Raw genomic sequence first — 15,356 nt, 5'->3', positions numbered from 1 at the left:
TTTCTACAGAGCTTCATGGTGATGCGGATATTTTAGGACCAGGGACCACACCTTAAGAGCTACTAGACTCCTCCATGTTCATTTTCGGGAGTCGGCTGGCAGAGCTGTGTGTTCCAGACACACTTTCGAGAAGTCAGCATTTCCTTACTTACTGCAGCCGTACGGCCTTGGGTGCCACAGGAATGCACAGTTTTGTTCTTTCCTAAATAGTCTGGGAGAAGCTTCAATATTTCAACAGCTGTGCCTAGCATCGCTCATGGATTCCACTTCCAGCCGTGATTTGCCTACTAGCTTCTCAGCAAGGACAAATGCCTGCACCTGAAAATAAAGTGGGGTGGGAGGATGGGAAGTTTAGGTTTCAAATATCTTTCACTGAGGAATCAATTTTAAAGAGTCACACAGCAACAATTCGGCATGAACTGAGTCCAGACACCATCATTCAGAACAGGCTTACCCTCTGCAACTGGCACCAGGCCAGCTTAGAGCCAGGTGAATTCCCTTGGATCAGAGTCAAGTGCCCTGCGGCCACCTACAGAGCACATAGGTAGGATCTCCAAAGTCCCTCACCTCCATCTGCCCTGCTTGATTACTATTTCAGGTCCCACCTAAGGACTCCCAGCTGGCTGGCTGGGGTCCAGCAGCCCAGGCGTGGCCCTCAGATCATGTCTCAGCTGCAAGGAGGGCCAGCAGGGCCACTGGGGTGAGGGAGGACCATTGAACTGACTCCTTTGAGTGGAGCTCACCTATGACAGGGACTGTTGTTGCACGATTATGGTGTTTACAGCTTGTCATTGCAGGACTAGTGGTTGCAGAAAGAAATGGGAGGGCAGATAACCAAAGCTGAGATCTGTGTTTTAATAGGAAATAAAAGAACAGGACCTTTTCTGGAGGAGGTGGGTGGAACGAGAGATCAACTGTACCCAGTGAGGGGCATTTGTGACATGTCCCTAAAGCAGGGGAGCTTGCTGGTTTGAAGCTACTCCCACAAAGTAATGCTCAGGCACAACCCAGAGGGTGCCCAGGGGCCTAAAGGGCATGTGTTTGCGGACATGCATGTCTATTGAACTGAACTCAGAGGATTTGTGCATGTTCGTTCAATATTTAAAAGTGCCAAGAGTGGCAGCCACACAAATGTACCTCCCAAACAGTCAGCTACAGAAAGGGCAGGAGGGCAGTTGGCCCAGGGCCCAGAGTTGGGTACTGAATTCTACTCCCACATCTATATCCAGGACCCACTTCCTGTGGGCTGATCCTGGCCGACAAGCGAATGTAGCAGAGACACTAAGGGGATCCAGATTCATCTGATGGCTGGTTTCCAGAACCTCCATTATACTGCACACAGTCTAAGTCTGTGGTTCCACTCAAGCATCCTTCCATGTCCCCTTCATTGGGGGATCATGTGCACATCATGCTCTGACGGGTTCCCCACCTTCTCAGCTCCCTCCGCATTTCTTATCGTAGACATTTCCCTTAGGGGCCTCATCCATTTACTCTTCCTCCGATGATCCCGGTGAAACGAGAGAGTGCAGAGCATTCTTTACTTATGTAGAGAAATGAAAATGCTTACTGAAAAGAAGTGGATGGAGAATCTCAAGAAATTCTCTCATCCATTGGTCCAGGTTCTGGTCAACTCTCTCTCTCTCTCTCCTGCAGAGGGACTTGAGGAAGGCTTTGTCATCTCTGAGGAATAATCTGGCATTCGAGATCCCTGCGGTCATGGCCCCTTTTCAGACTTCTTTTCTTCTCCTTCTCCTCAGGTGACAACCTAGCATGTTCAGAACTCTCAGCCACAGCAAAGCTCATTCTTGGGACATTCTTTGTGTAATGAATTGGGTTTTGTTCCTGCTAGTAGGTCACTAACTGAATTGGTTGCTAAGTGAGGAAATGTATATAGTGTGTGCGTTATAATATTCAGAACCAAGAAATGGTCAAAGGAAAGCTCCAACTCGATGACTTTGTTTTTATTTGCATAACCCTTACATGCAGAAAATATAACTCTAGTACTGTACTATAAAATCCAATCAGCAAAAATTACAGTACGGAAGAAGCCACCATGAGGTTGCTGTTCTGTTCACATCTCTGGGTTGTAGTCTGAATGTAGGCTTTAAGTCCCAGCAGCAGGTCATAATCCATATAGCCATGAAGTAGGTAGGTCATAAAATAAGGAATATTGCATTGGTGGAAACAGTACATTAAAAATTAGAGAGCATAAATAATCTCTGAAAATCCTCTAATGTAGGTACTGTGATTCTATAACTTTTTAGCTGGTAGCCCATTGTGTATAGTGGTTCTAAGGTGGGAAACATAGATGCCGTGTTGCCTTGGGAAAGTTAACCTCTCTGAGATTCTACTGTATCTTTCTTTTAAAAAGGAAAGGATGAGAGGATAATATTACAGGGCTAGTGTGGAGATTATATAAGATAATATTGTACAAGTGAAGGAGTTAGTAGGACCTTAGATCCTTTCAAGCTCATTGGGTGTCCACTGTCAATATCACAAATGTAGTATGCTGAGGAAACAGGCATGGGCACCTTCTAACCCTCCATAAAGGGTACGACATATAAACAGGGCTTAATAAGCATGTGCTAAACGGAGACCCTTCATATCTAGGTTTCTCCATCTCAGAATTACTGACATTTTAAACTCAACATATTGCTTTGGAGGGTGCTGTCCTGGGCAGGGTACAGTGTTGGACAGGACTCTTGGCCACTGCACATCAGATGCCAGGAGAAATCTCCAGCCTTGGGTGACGAAGATGTCTCCAGACTTTGTCCTACTTTCCCTGGGTGGAGAATGCCCCCAGCTAAGAATCTCTGTCAAAAATGAACAGGGAGTGAACATAATCTCTGGTCCTCAGGGTCCTAAAACTCCAACACAGAGGTCTCTCCAGTTTTATATTTTTGCTGAATCTTTTGTCTTATGACTGAGTAAAATAGTGGGCATTTGAAAATCCTAAGTAAAGGACATCAATCCATGTTGGAAGGCTTGGGGTGGTGTGAAGTCTTCTCGTCGAGAAATCAGAGCTCAGGCCGATGCCAAATCGAGAGCTCTTCCAATCATGACCCTTTGGGGTGGATTTCCACTGATCCCCTTAATGAAATACACTCATTAGATCAGTCTGAACCTGTGATGAGAAGACCATGCTTGGCTTCATTCCCAGCACCATGGCCATGAGAAAGCATTCTAGTTTTTATAGACTGCAAATTGACAAACTTTTGTTGTTGTTTTGAGCCTAAACTGGTATGTAACCTTTGTATCTTCTGCAGGAAATGGCATTCTGCATAGACGTGAGCAAATTCATCTCTTTCCAGTTGCTTTTCACATGCAGAAACTGGGTGAGTAGAAAAGGAATCTGAACTCCCTTCAGTTGGTTAATCTACTCTACTGAAGTGTAAGGCCAGGAACAAGTCACCATTGATTTCTTCAGAGCACGATAATGAGATATTTGATATGAGCAGATAGGCCTGCAAGCCAGTGCAGGTGGGAGCTAATCTGCTCTGCGCAAAATGTAGTAGAAAGGGAGAGGAAGGGCAGTGTTTGGGATATGAAGACCTTGAGCAACACGGCGGGTGGCCAAGTGACTTGTAAGGAAGGGATATCTGATATTCACTGTAAATTGGTTTCCACCTGTGTGATGTGAAACTCATTTGATGGTGGTGATGGTTGTACAACATCATGAATGTACTTAATGCCACTGAATAGTACACTTTCAAATGGCTACAGTGGAAAATTGTATGTGATGTGTATTTTACCATGATACTATAAAACCTACTTTGGATCTCCAAACTTTAATAACAACTGATCCACACATATGCACACACACGCACGCGCACGCGCGCACACACACACACACACACACACACGTCTTGCTTGAGTGGTTTGGAACGAAGAAAATGAGTTGCATTTTATGTGTGGGTTTGACGTACAGTATTCTGTGTCAGAGGAGACAACGGTGCAAGAGCTAAGAGTGGATGACATGGGGGTCAGTGGGAGCCAGGAGAAATGAGGGCAAATGGGTCCTCAGGAGCTGCTCGGATCTTGGTGCTGCTGCAGTCGTTGTACCCAGCATTCATCTGATGCTTCTGTTTCACACACACTCCTCTCCCTCATCTCTTCAATGGTGTATTGTACATGATGTTTTGTCCTCTTTAAAGTTACTGTCTTTGGTGTTTCTTTTCTAAGTTTTTATCCCCTTAGTTTCCTAGGTGTGCCCAGGTTTTTGCTTCTCTCAACTTCTTTTCCCTACAACTGAGGCACGAAATGCCACTTGAGGTTAGGCCCGTGACTTGTCTGATGAATATTCTGACATCCGGGGACTGCCCGAGTGAATGAATTCTGAGAATTAGGGGCTAATGGCAAACACATGGCCCAGTCCCAGGTGACGTTGCATTTGGTCAAGCCTTTGGGACAGGCTTGAGGACATCTATGGGCAGACCCCAGGCACAGAGTGCTTTTCATAGAACCGAAAACTAATTCTAGCGTGAATGGAGGTGAGTCACACCTACTGGTCCAAAATATTATACTGCCCGATGAGGGAAGGTGAGCTGGGCCTAGTCTGTGTTTCTGGAACTAAGCAGATCCAGATCCAATCTTAAACTCCACCGTTGCCTCTTATCCAACTTGTACCATCTGGAAATTACTTATCTTCTTTGTGCCTTACACATTCTTACTTTCACTTTTCAGATTGAAAAACTACTTTGATGCTTATTTTCTCCCTGGTTGGCCCAATTCTATATAAGCAAGCAGGCAATTTGTAGCACTAAGTTATTTTCACTGTTGTTATTACTTTATTTCTCAACCAAAGCAGGTCTCTCTTTTAAGTACTATGGAACTTTCTGGGCTATATTTATGCCTTGGCTTGCTTCTTTTTCCTGGGTCTACATGCAGGTGAAACCTATGACATCCTTCCTGCATAAAATTGAATTCTAAGTTACAGCTCTTGTGAAAAAAGATTTGGCTTTTCCAAATTGAACTTTTTAGAGATATACTTATCATTTTGTGAGTGAGAGCACCTAACTCAAATTTGTATAACAAAAGGCATTTAGGTAATACAGAAATTTTACACATGCTCCAAAAGCCCACTTGTTAAAGGCTTAGTGTCAAGTCTTTGTTGGGAGGAAACTCAAGTCCTCAAGGATGTGGACTTCAAAGGGATTCTGGGACACTGGCTCCTTCCTCTTCTCTCTTTGCCCTGTCCACAAGGAAGCAGGTTTTCTCTGCTATGCACTTCTGGCATGATGTGCTTTTCCTATACAAGCTCAGATCATTCCAGCCAACTGATCATGAACTGAAACCTCCAAGACCACGAGCCAAAATAACCATTTCTCTTCATAAGTCATGTCAGATATTTTGTTATGGTGCTGAAAAGCTGACTAACACAGACAATGTGTACTGATTGGTTATGTAACATTTGCAAGCTAGGAGGCAATTCACACTTGGACTCTAAGCTTGTGTTCTTTGAACGCACCACTTTGTGTTTATGTCTGGATGAGGACTATAAATGAGGGCGATGACAGACCTGGGTCTTCATTCACCCTGGCTCTGCAAGACTAGCTCTGTGACCTTGGGCCCAGGTCTTACCCATCAATGCACCACAGTTGTCTGGTCTGTTAAAGATGGGTCCCAACTCACAGGGTTATTGGGAAATCTAATGGGTACACAAGAGAATGGTCCCTGGCCCAATGTGTGGCCCAAAGTAACTCAAGAAACATTAGCCCACATCACCCTTCCCCATTCTGTGTTGCAGATGTCCCTGCTATTGCTATTACATATTGTAGCTCCCTGTTCCACAAGAGCACATCCAAATTGTTGCTAAATGCATTGTGCCTTTAATGCCTATAATGGATTATATCTCTGCCATTAACAATGATGGCTCAGTGAATGTTAATACCTGTAACATATCCCACATATAATGCTAATCAAATAAAGTGGTAACAAAAGCACACAATACAACCTCAACTCTCCCAGCTAGTACTTACAGACGAAGCTATACCACACCATGTAAACTCTGGTTGTCTTTGAAGGATAGATGATGCATTATTTTTATTCTCTATATTTTTCCAGATTTTCAGACTGTTATTGACTTTGACATCATAAAAATACTTATTACTATTTTTAATTTAGTATCTGTAAGCCCTCCGTTTTAGACCTAGTTGTTGATTCTGTAGTATACCTGCAATTTGTCTGGCTTTCTTGTGTGGATGTGGGTGTTGGGGGTGGTGTTTCTGCTTTGTTTTTATTTTGTTTTGTTTTCATGTGCTTTTAAAACAAATGCATGTTTTATAATGAAAGCAATGTGCTCCAGGCTGTGTCCTTGTAAAAGATCTTTCATTTACTGTACAGTTAATTCACTGAGCAAAGCAATATTTAGGCAATTCTGAAGACATTTTTTTTTCTTTAAGGCAGGCAGGCTTTTCAATTGTAATGATTTTCCTCTGTGTCATTTAGCAGATTTCCAGGGCTTTTTCATTATGGCAGCACTGGGCCATTTGAGGTACCTGCTCTCTAATCAGCCCTGGCTGACTTCCAGTCAGCCTGGGCGGAAACTCTCTAGGCACAGGGTTTAATTGGGGCCACCCACCATGGACACGCTTCCCCCCTTTGTCCAGAGAGGTGGAAGCTCCTGATGTAAGGCACATAAAAATGTCCAACCTTGCAGGCCAAGCAAGTGGGATCTGATGGCCTGTGGCTGTTATCATGCCCTAGTTCAATGTTAGCTTTTCAGACCTTTTCCAAAAGGCTCCTCTCCTTTTTCCAACAATGTAAAATGCAAGATACTCCGTCCAACGGCAGGCAAAGATGGAACTCCACAGAAATAGAGTGATTTAAAGTATTAGGTTGCTGTCTGGACACAGCCCATCTGGACCCTCTCTAAATGGATGCTGTAAAAATAAGAAATACACTTCTCCTCCATTCTTTTGGCTATTAGCCCCCTGGCACTTTGGCCTCCTTTAACTCCTTGCAGAAGCCAGGTGAGCTCCAATAATTGGTTTTAAATGATCTGCCTCTTGGAATCTTTGCAGGCCAGTGGAAAGGCCATGCAGCTTCTAGAACCAAATGGCCCGTGGAACAGGGTGCATCCCCTACACAACATTCGCAGCAGGACGGGGGCTGCAGAGGAAGAGACTCAGTGTCTAGAAGGCCAGTGCATGGTGAATGTTTTAGGAAATGAAGTTAAGTCAAGGGAGCTGTGACCTTTTTGGACACTTAAATTATGAAATGTTTGATTTGGAGATGAACGTGACACCCATGAACCTCCAAGATCATAGAGCCAGCATCCTGGGAATAAAGAGTCACCCTTTCCCCCAGGTCAGAGTGGGCAGAGGGACAATGCAGGGGAGAGAAAATGGCCACAAGACTTCCACTTACCGAGTGCCTAATCTAACACGTGATAATCAGCCTGATCCCTCTTTCTCCCTGTGGCCACATCTGTGTGAGACAGTACAGGTATTCAGTGATTTTCACCATCTTGGAGAGAAGGAAGCTGAAGATTACTGAGGACAGGAGAATCTCTCAGTTCACAAAGCTAGTGTCAAAGTCCAGTTCGGCTCTGCAGCTGAGTTTCTGCATCTTGAAAGCCACTGGGTTCACCTGGTGATCTTGAGCTCATAACCAGGGTGGGGGTAGAGGAGCAGGCAGCCCCCTGTGGGCAGAGCCTGTGCAGGTGTGTCCTCAGTACTGGGGGACTCAGTAGGTAAGGACACCAACAGGCCAGGCCAGTGACTCTGTGTAACTAACTTGTACCAAGGTGATGTCAATGCTACTGGTGTGGGGCTATGCTCAGACCACTGATATGCTGGACAGTGGATAGGTCTCAACCGGCTGCATATTAGACTTTAAAAATAATTCCACAGTGCATCCAGAGCCATTAATTCAGTGTCTCTGGGGAAGGGACTAGAGCAATGGGCAACCAGTTTGAGAGTACTTGCGAGTGGAGATTACATGGCTAAACAGCTCAGGGTAAGTTTCGGGTGCTTAGACTTACTTGAGCGATAATCATAATTTAGAGTTCAGTTAGGAAGGGGGGAAGAAAAAAAAAGACCACTGTATAGTAGAGGCTGAGGGAGGGAATAAAAATAAAATGGGAGAATAAGGGAGGAATCAAAAACTAAACAATCAGCTGGGTGTAGCTCACAGGCAGGTTGTGGACACTGTCCCTCCCAGGATGCAGTACTAGTAACCTGGCTCTGTGGTTAGGGTTGGGTATGGAGGGGCAGTTTGTGTCTGGACTGCTTTCCTTTTGGGCAATGCGGTTTGAAACAAATATATCACCAATCGTGTCCATTCTAGCTTAAGATGACAATGACCTCCTCCCCGTTTGAAACAGGTGACAAAACAGGGTGAGGGTCGTGCCATCTCAGTACCTGACGGTGACCACAGAGGGATTGGCCGGTGGTTGTAGGGAGTCCTAGGAGGTCTGTTTCATACAGCCTAGTCAGATAAGGCTATCAGAGAAGTCAGCATGGACAAGGTACCTCCAATTCTAAGTCTTACTGGGTGACAGATGCTAATGGCCTAAAATAAAGAGATTGTGACAGGATGGAGTGGGAGAGATCCTGCATCACTTTGAGAGCAGATACTGTGAGTCCCCTCCCACATCCAAGGCACCAAACCTCCCAGCTTGAGACTCTGGGTGGATGAATCTATATGTAGTGTGCCCTGTGGTTTCTCTTCAGTGCCTTGTGGAGTTTAATGTGCCTCCCATGCTGCCAGTTAAACATGTCCCGTGAGTGGTGGAAGTAGTCTCGTGCGTGAGACGGAGATGCAGCTAGAGCTACAGACCTGGGAGTTACCAGAGTATCAGACCGGCGCCCTCTCTTTTGCCCTCGTTCTTTCTGGTATCTTTAATGATTCTGAGTGAAAGGAGCAGAGACAATATACTGCTCTTTATTTACTCATTCGTTTACAGACTTTATTGTACTTTTCATGAAAGGAACTCGAGGCTGGGGTTAGAAGCCAGTCTGCAGGTTGCCGAGCAGGCAAGGGTGACGGGGATGTCATGTGCTTGCCTTCTTCACCTGCGCCGTGTGGCCTTTTGACCGAGCTCATAGCACAAGCATGTGACACCAGCAGTGGGGGCCTAAGTGGAACTGGTGATTCAGGAAAAGGAGTGCAGTGCACAGCTGTAAGAGGGCTCTTCGCTTCCAGTCCGTCCCCAGTCCAAAAGAAGAAAGGGCTGAAGAGGCGACTGTAGCTGAGGTAGGCACCATGAATGGCTGAGATGAAACCCAGTGGGTGTCAGACCACAAGAGCCTGTTCCAGTAAAGCAACATTAGCCAAGAAGTGTGCTGTTTCTTTCACGTCTACAGTGTCCATCTTCTGGCCACTTTTGTGTGCCCACTCAGAAGGAAGCACCATCTCCTAATGCATACCCAGCTACTCTATCTAGCAATGACGATTCTGAAATTAGACGGGAGTGGGTCAGGGCCTGGACAACAGTTTGGTGGGAAAACACCCAGTGCCTTCTAGCTCTATGCAGGAGATCACGGGTAAGAAGAAAAAAGAACACTAGGAAAGGAAGGAGAACATTGGCATTTATGGAGCAGTAGTGGCTCTGGATTTTGCATCACCCACTTTTTATGTGTTGCCTCAGTCGTGCCTTATGAAAATTCTATAAATGCGAGGTAGGGTGTCTATACCTGTGTTAGAGATGAACACAGTACTAGGGTGTAGTTTGGGTCTTAAGTGTCCCCCACAGTTCATAAAGTAAAGTCTTGCACCCCAGGGTGGTGGTCATGGTTTGAATTTGAAACATCCATCAGAATTCACATGCTAAAGGCTTCATTGTGAGCTGATGGGCTTCAGGGAAGTGGTCTAACCATGAAGGTTCTAACTCCATCTGTGGAGTAATCCATTTGTGAGTGCAGAGCCCAGTGGGCTTCCTGCGGTGGGGACTCACTGGATGAAGCAGGTCCCTGAAGGTGTGGTTGTGAGGGTTTATCTTGGCCCTGTCTCCCCGCTTGCTAGCCTCTCCCTCTCCCTGTTTCCTGGCTGCCTCAGGTGAGCATATTCTCTCTGTCGCACTCTTCTGGCTCACCACAGGCCTAAAGCAGTACAGCAGCTGGCCCCGGACTGACACGCTGAGCAGCATTAAACCTTTCCTCCTTTCAATCGACTTTCTTTGGGTATCGGGTGGCAGTCACAAAGGCCAGCGGACACAGGAAGTGGCACTACTTGGAGGTGGTGAAGAGGGGGGATCTAACGGGAGGTCTTTAGGTCACTGGGGTGCCTCCAGAGGGGACTGTGCGGATCTGGTCCCTTCTTTCTCTCCTTCACTTGCTGTCCATGTGTGAGCAGCAATGTTTTGCTCTATTCCCTCACATGATGTGTATTACAACAGGCCTCAAAGCAACAGAACCCATTGATCACAGCTGGGACCTTCAGAATTCCGAGCCACAACATACCTTCTGTTCTCTATAAGTTAAATAGTTGAGGAGTTAGTTGTAGTAATGGAAAGCTAGTAGATATTGCAAAGGTGTTGGAACTACTTTCACTGAAGATGACAGACACCCTACGAAGACTAACCTAAAAGCAAAGGAGAGTTGGAGAGAGATTTCTTGGCTAGAGATTTCAAGGAGTAAAGAAGAAGGTACAGGAGCCAGGGGCTTAATCCAGAGCTGTGTATTTTCTGTTTCCTTTCCTACCGGTACATTAATGTCCTTGTCACAGCTCAGGAAGGTGGCTGTTGACAACACCAGGCGTCAATTATCTTGCACAGTGACCATAACTCAAAGATGGGTTCTTCCTCCCAAATTGTTCAGATCGGCACCAGTGAAGAACTCTACTGAGCCCGGTGCCCACCCCAGTGTTTATTGCCAACTTCAAAGTGCTATTATATATTTGGATGTGTCTGCATCATGGATTAAACCAGAAGAAGGGAAATGGAAAAGTTACAAAGGCAAATTCCCTTCTCCCACCCTCAAAACAAATCAAACACAATACAAACATCAGAACTTACCACTCGGCACTCAGCACTCTGGCAAGGATTCAGTCCCAGGTTTGTCCTTTTTTCTCTCTGTGAAACTTGGCTACCTCTATGAATAAGAAATGAGAGCAAGGCATCCCACAGGAGTTAAATCCTATTGGCTAGGAAGTAGTGCTGGCATCCAAGAAAGAGAAGTACAGTGGGCTGCAATTATTGTTTTGCAATATATTTAGTTACATCAGAAACCCAGACCCACTTAATTGGAATATTCATGAGGGTGCCAAGTATGTGTACTTCTAACAATTTTCCAGGTGATTCTGATTAACAGTAGTTCCCAATCCTGGTTGCCTGAGACCTACAGCTCAGGGAGAACTTATGCCTGAGAGTGATGGAATCGCTGTGCTACAAACTAATCCCTGAAAACAGCAGTTATTTGTTCTTCTTAGGCAGCCTGATGTTTTCCAGAACTTTTGAAAAGTATACATTCCTGTCTTCCAATGCGCAGACAGCTCAGAACTTGGTCTTGAGGTCGTTTGTGGAAATAAGTAGTCTAGTTTTAATACTACCTCTTCAGCGTCTGGCCAGCAAGCTACTTTTAATAGGAGGGCTTGGGAAAGGGCTATAAATAGAACTGGGGACAAGAGCAGGTCCAGAGGGTTCGCTGCACAGTGGAAAGCTGGGGTAGGGAGAGGAAGCCTCACTATGCAGCTAATTCAGAGGGCCACAAGTTGTCAGGCAAGAAGTCAACACCACTGTCATAAAAATGTGAAACAGAAGATGGAGTAGAACTCAAGGGAGAACAGCCACAAATCCCTAAATTGTATTTGAGGTCCATCTAATTTCAAAATTACTTGTGATATTAATAAATTCTGCCTCCGACACTACTGCTAATAAATACATTTTTTAAAAAAGGCTGCTACCTTTCTCTTTGTCTTTCTGGATGATCATCTCTAATGAAGAGGGAAAAAGTTAGGACCCGTTATTCTGTGATCTTCTACCTTCTCTCTCTCTGTCAGTCCACTGATTCTGAGGGCTGCATTTATTAACCGAGTCTCATCTCTGACACACAGAGCAGGAAATATCCCTCACCTCCCGAGTCTTCAAGGAGGCCAATAATTTCCCTCTCTTCATTTTCCCTTTGGGCAATTAGGCTGAAATAAAGCTATGGTGTTTCATTTTTCCCTCTTCTAGGTGTCGATGGGTGACTTTGGAGAGCATATCTTTTTCTAGATATGAAAATACTTTCTGCAGGAAACTGCCAGACATACCTGTCCAATAAAACCCAAGAAACTGATGCTAACTTTGAGGAGCTGAAGGAGAGGCAGGGTCCCTCCACTTTACCTGGAAAGGAGAGGAGAAAATAAGGAGTTTGTTATAGCTCAGAAACTCAACCATGGTGGTGAGGGAGGAGATGTTTATTCCTTTCTGTATGAGGGATACTCGTGTCTTCAAGGTCAGGGACAAAGGGAAGAGTAAATAGGAGGATTTGCAATTTCTCCCTTCTCCGCCTCTCTCTGCTTGTCCCTCCCCTCTCCCCTCTGTCCTGCTCTCCTCTCTCCACTCCCATCCAGCCTCCTCTCCCCTTCACCACCCAGCCCTATCCAGCCCTCATCTCTTTTCTCCTGCCCTCCCCTCCCCTCCCCTCCTGGTTGTGAACCAGGGTCTCATGTGTGCTGGGCAAGCACTCTCCACCTGAGTTACATCCCAGCCTGTCATGTATGTCTTGCTCTGGCCAGCAAGGCTATATTACTTAAGACATACTGCTCTGGGGAGGTGTGCAGGTGGATAAGTTTCTGTTACTTGAAAAAGAAGGAAAAGCCAATACCTAGAGCTATACCATTGATTTTTTTAAAGCAGGACAAAAGGGAAGAAGATTTTATTAATTAGGACTGAAATTATGATTTCCTTTATCTCAAATGTTTCCTCCCTCCCTCCCTCCTTCCTTCCTTCTTTCTTGCATGCCTGCCTGCCTAGCCTGTGCCACATTCTAGGTCAGCTTTGACAGAACACAACGCATTAGTCATCATTCCTCTGTGTTGGTCTACTATGAACTTTTGATAGTTGTTGTAGTGTCTTAGGTTTATAGTTTCAAAATCAGCTGAGACTTCTATGCGCAAGTAATTTAGAAGTGCCAGTGCCAGGTATATCTTCAAGGCTACACCTTGAGCTCATGTCACTCTGTCACCATCTAATGACCGTTTGTACATATTGCAGGGCTAGTTCCTGGAAAATTGAATGTACACAGTTATCCAGAAGTTACAGCTTTGTGTTTATATATCGGCCCCACAGAAAAGACTGGGCCTTGTCACTGGCCACTGAGCAAAACTGGAAGTTTTACAGATAAATCTATGACCATGTGAGGTGTAAGTTTTTCTTTCTGCATCAAATCTGTCAGAAGAAACAATTCATCGGTGTGTGGAAAATCAGTAAGGGGGAAGAATCACTTATACTAGGCCCCCATGGGGGACGCCAGCCCCTCAAAGGGTGGGCGCTCAAGGCATGGGTGTCTGGATGAACGGATGACAGGACAAGGGGCTCCATGCTGTCGGGGAAAAATGTCCCTGAACAGCACGAGATCTGCAGTGTTTGTTCAGATTCTCATGGGGGCAGGGTCATCGGGAAACCATACAGCATTTCTTCACCACTGTGAGGGTGCTGCTGGCATCCAGCAGATAGAGGCCAGAGATGCTGCTAGGCACCACACGTTTATAAAGCACAGGACAATTCCCATCACAGAGAACTGCGTAGCTCCAAATATCAGTGGTGCTGAGGCTGAAGCACCCCATAGCCCAGCCCGGAGTGCATTGTGGGCCAGAGTCGTTCTCCAGCCTCTAGCACTGACCTGGGTGCTTGACCTGGGTGCGTAACCTTCATCACTGGCCACAACAGAGGAAGAACAAAAGGACCCTCCTGGTTTCTTGAGAAAACATCTCCCTGGGGAGATGCAAACCAAGAACTTGTTTACTCCCATCTGAGTGTGGACCGTGCTCCAGCAGCTCCGGTTTCCTGTGGCGCTTACTCCACACCGTGACTTCCAGCTCTGTCCACCCCGGTCTCCACTCTTGTTTTATCTGTTGCTAGGTGACGTGACGGGGAGCACTGTGTCCACTGCATGCCTTTGATGTCCAGTTCCCCTCAGGGTCCGCAGTGTCGCTGACATCACGTGAAGCATTGGGTCACCTTTGCACAGGCAGCTGCAGGCTCTGGCCACATGGGCACCTTTGGACCTCACGCCAAATAGGAGTCTCGGTGGAACTCGGCCCAAGAATCTGCATTTAAGCCAGGATCACAGGTGATGTAGATGCTTGGCAGAGGGTACATGAAGTAATAGAAACACGGTGCCTTTTCTTCTTTTGAAGGTGATTTGTAAAGTGGCTGGGAAAACACTGGATTCTCAGGTTGTGCTTTGACTGTATTGAGTTGATTTCTGTTTCAGAGATTATGAAGCAAAGGCCGCTGAAGCTGAAAAAGACCACGCTTCGGGAATCACTGGACACTGTTTTCTCCCCCTGAGGCCTTGCCTCACCCCTGGTGCCACATTCTGCCTCTCCGGCTCTGTTTCCCACTTCACTGTCACATTCAATGGAACAGACCGTGTTGCCTGACCAACCTGTCACCCATCCCAAGCTTAACATGAACCTCACTGTAGTACCATCTCAGTACTCACGGCACCGAGCAGAGCACCACGTCTACCTTCTCTGCGGACACCTGCTCCAAGGCCCTGTCCTTGTCACCTTGATACTAGCACCAGAGGCCTAACTTGGTCCTCCCTGGCCCTGCACAGCACCTCTAGGCCATATGCATACTTAACAAGATTCATACTGGCTTTGGGGGGAGATGTTGCCTTCTACACACACACACACACACACACACACACACACGCACACATCATGAAATCTAACAATTTCCTCCATGCTTTATCCGCAGCTGTTTGTTTGGTTTGGTTTCTGAAGGTTTGGGGTCTGGGGCCAATGTTCAGCCTTTAGGAGCTAGGATCATGGTCACTCGGAGAGGAAAGACCCAGGAGAAGGTCACAGCGACCAGGAATCTTCACAAGCTGCAGACGGCGACTGGTTCGCTGTTTTTGTTTTCCAGCTTCCCAGATGTGCCAGTTACAGGCACCTCTCCCAGTAGGTAGCTGGATTATTTCAAGTGCCTCTAGGCCTTAGTTTCCCCCTATCAAGGGGTTAATGATTTCCACCTGGCAAAGACAGGCCCTGCGGCAAAGGAGATAAAGCAGGGTAGCCCCTGGCACTTAGGGAGGTGCTGAGACCCAGGTATCCGGACTGGGTCCCCCCCACCCCGCCCCAGACTTGCAGAGGTGGAGTGTGCAGGCTGGGAGGGCAGCACCTCTCACCTGGGACCCCTCTTAGGCTGGTCCCTCCGTGCGCCGAAATGACGTCGCCGCCCGACCCCGGACGCCCCCCCCACA

At 46.4% G+C, this 15,356-nt stretch overlaps 1 protein-coding gene and 1 long non-coding RNA gene across 3 annotated transcripts in view; both read left to right on the top strand.

The window, feature by feature from the left end:
- The first annotated feature begins 3,264 nt into the window (after positions 1–3,264).
- On the top strand, positions 3,265–14,716 carry LOC117283932. Its single transcript, XR_004514995.1, has 3 exons — positions 3,265–3,335; positions 14,006–14,216; positions 14,361–14,716. It is a non-coding gene; the product is annotated as an uncharacterized LOC117283932 (long non-coding RNA).
- Positions 14,717–15,004: 288 nt separating this feature from the next.
- Adamts18 (ADAM metallopeptidase with thrombospondin type 1 motif 18) overlaps positions 15,005–15,356 on the top strand; it is a 127,770-nt gene continuing 127,418 nt past the window's right edge. The window contains exon 1 of one of the 2 annotated variants that reach the window (XM_033758040.1): positions 15,005–15,054. In XM_033758040.1, coding sequence (XP_033613931.1) covers positions 15,028–15,054 — 27 coding nt within the window. In that variant the 5' untranslated portion in view covers positions 15,005–15,027. The remainder of the gene's footprint in view (positions 15,055–15,356) is intronic. The other variant, XM_033758039.1, reaches the window with a different exon arrangement.

Source organism: Fukomys damarensis, unplaced genomic scaffold, assembly GCF_012274545.1.
Source record: "Fukomys damarensis isolate Sample0158 unplaced genomic scaffold, DMR_v1.0_HiC HiC_scaffold_32, whole genome shotgun sequence".
Taxonomy (NCBI): Eukaryota; Metazoa; Chordata; class Mammalia; order Rodentia; family Bathyergidae; genus Fukomys; species Fukomys damarensis.
The sequence above is the reverse complement of the archived record's forward strand: the minus strand, read 5'-3'. Positions and strand labels throughout refer to the sequence as shown.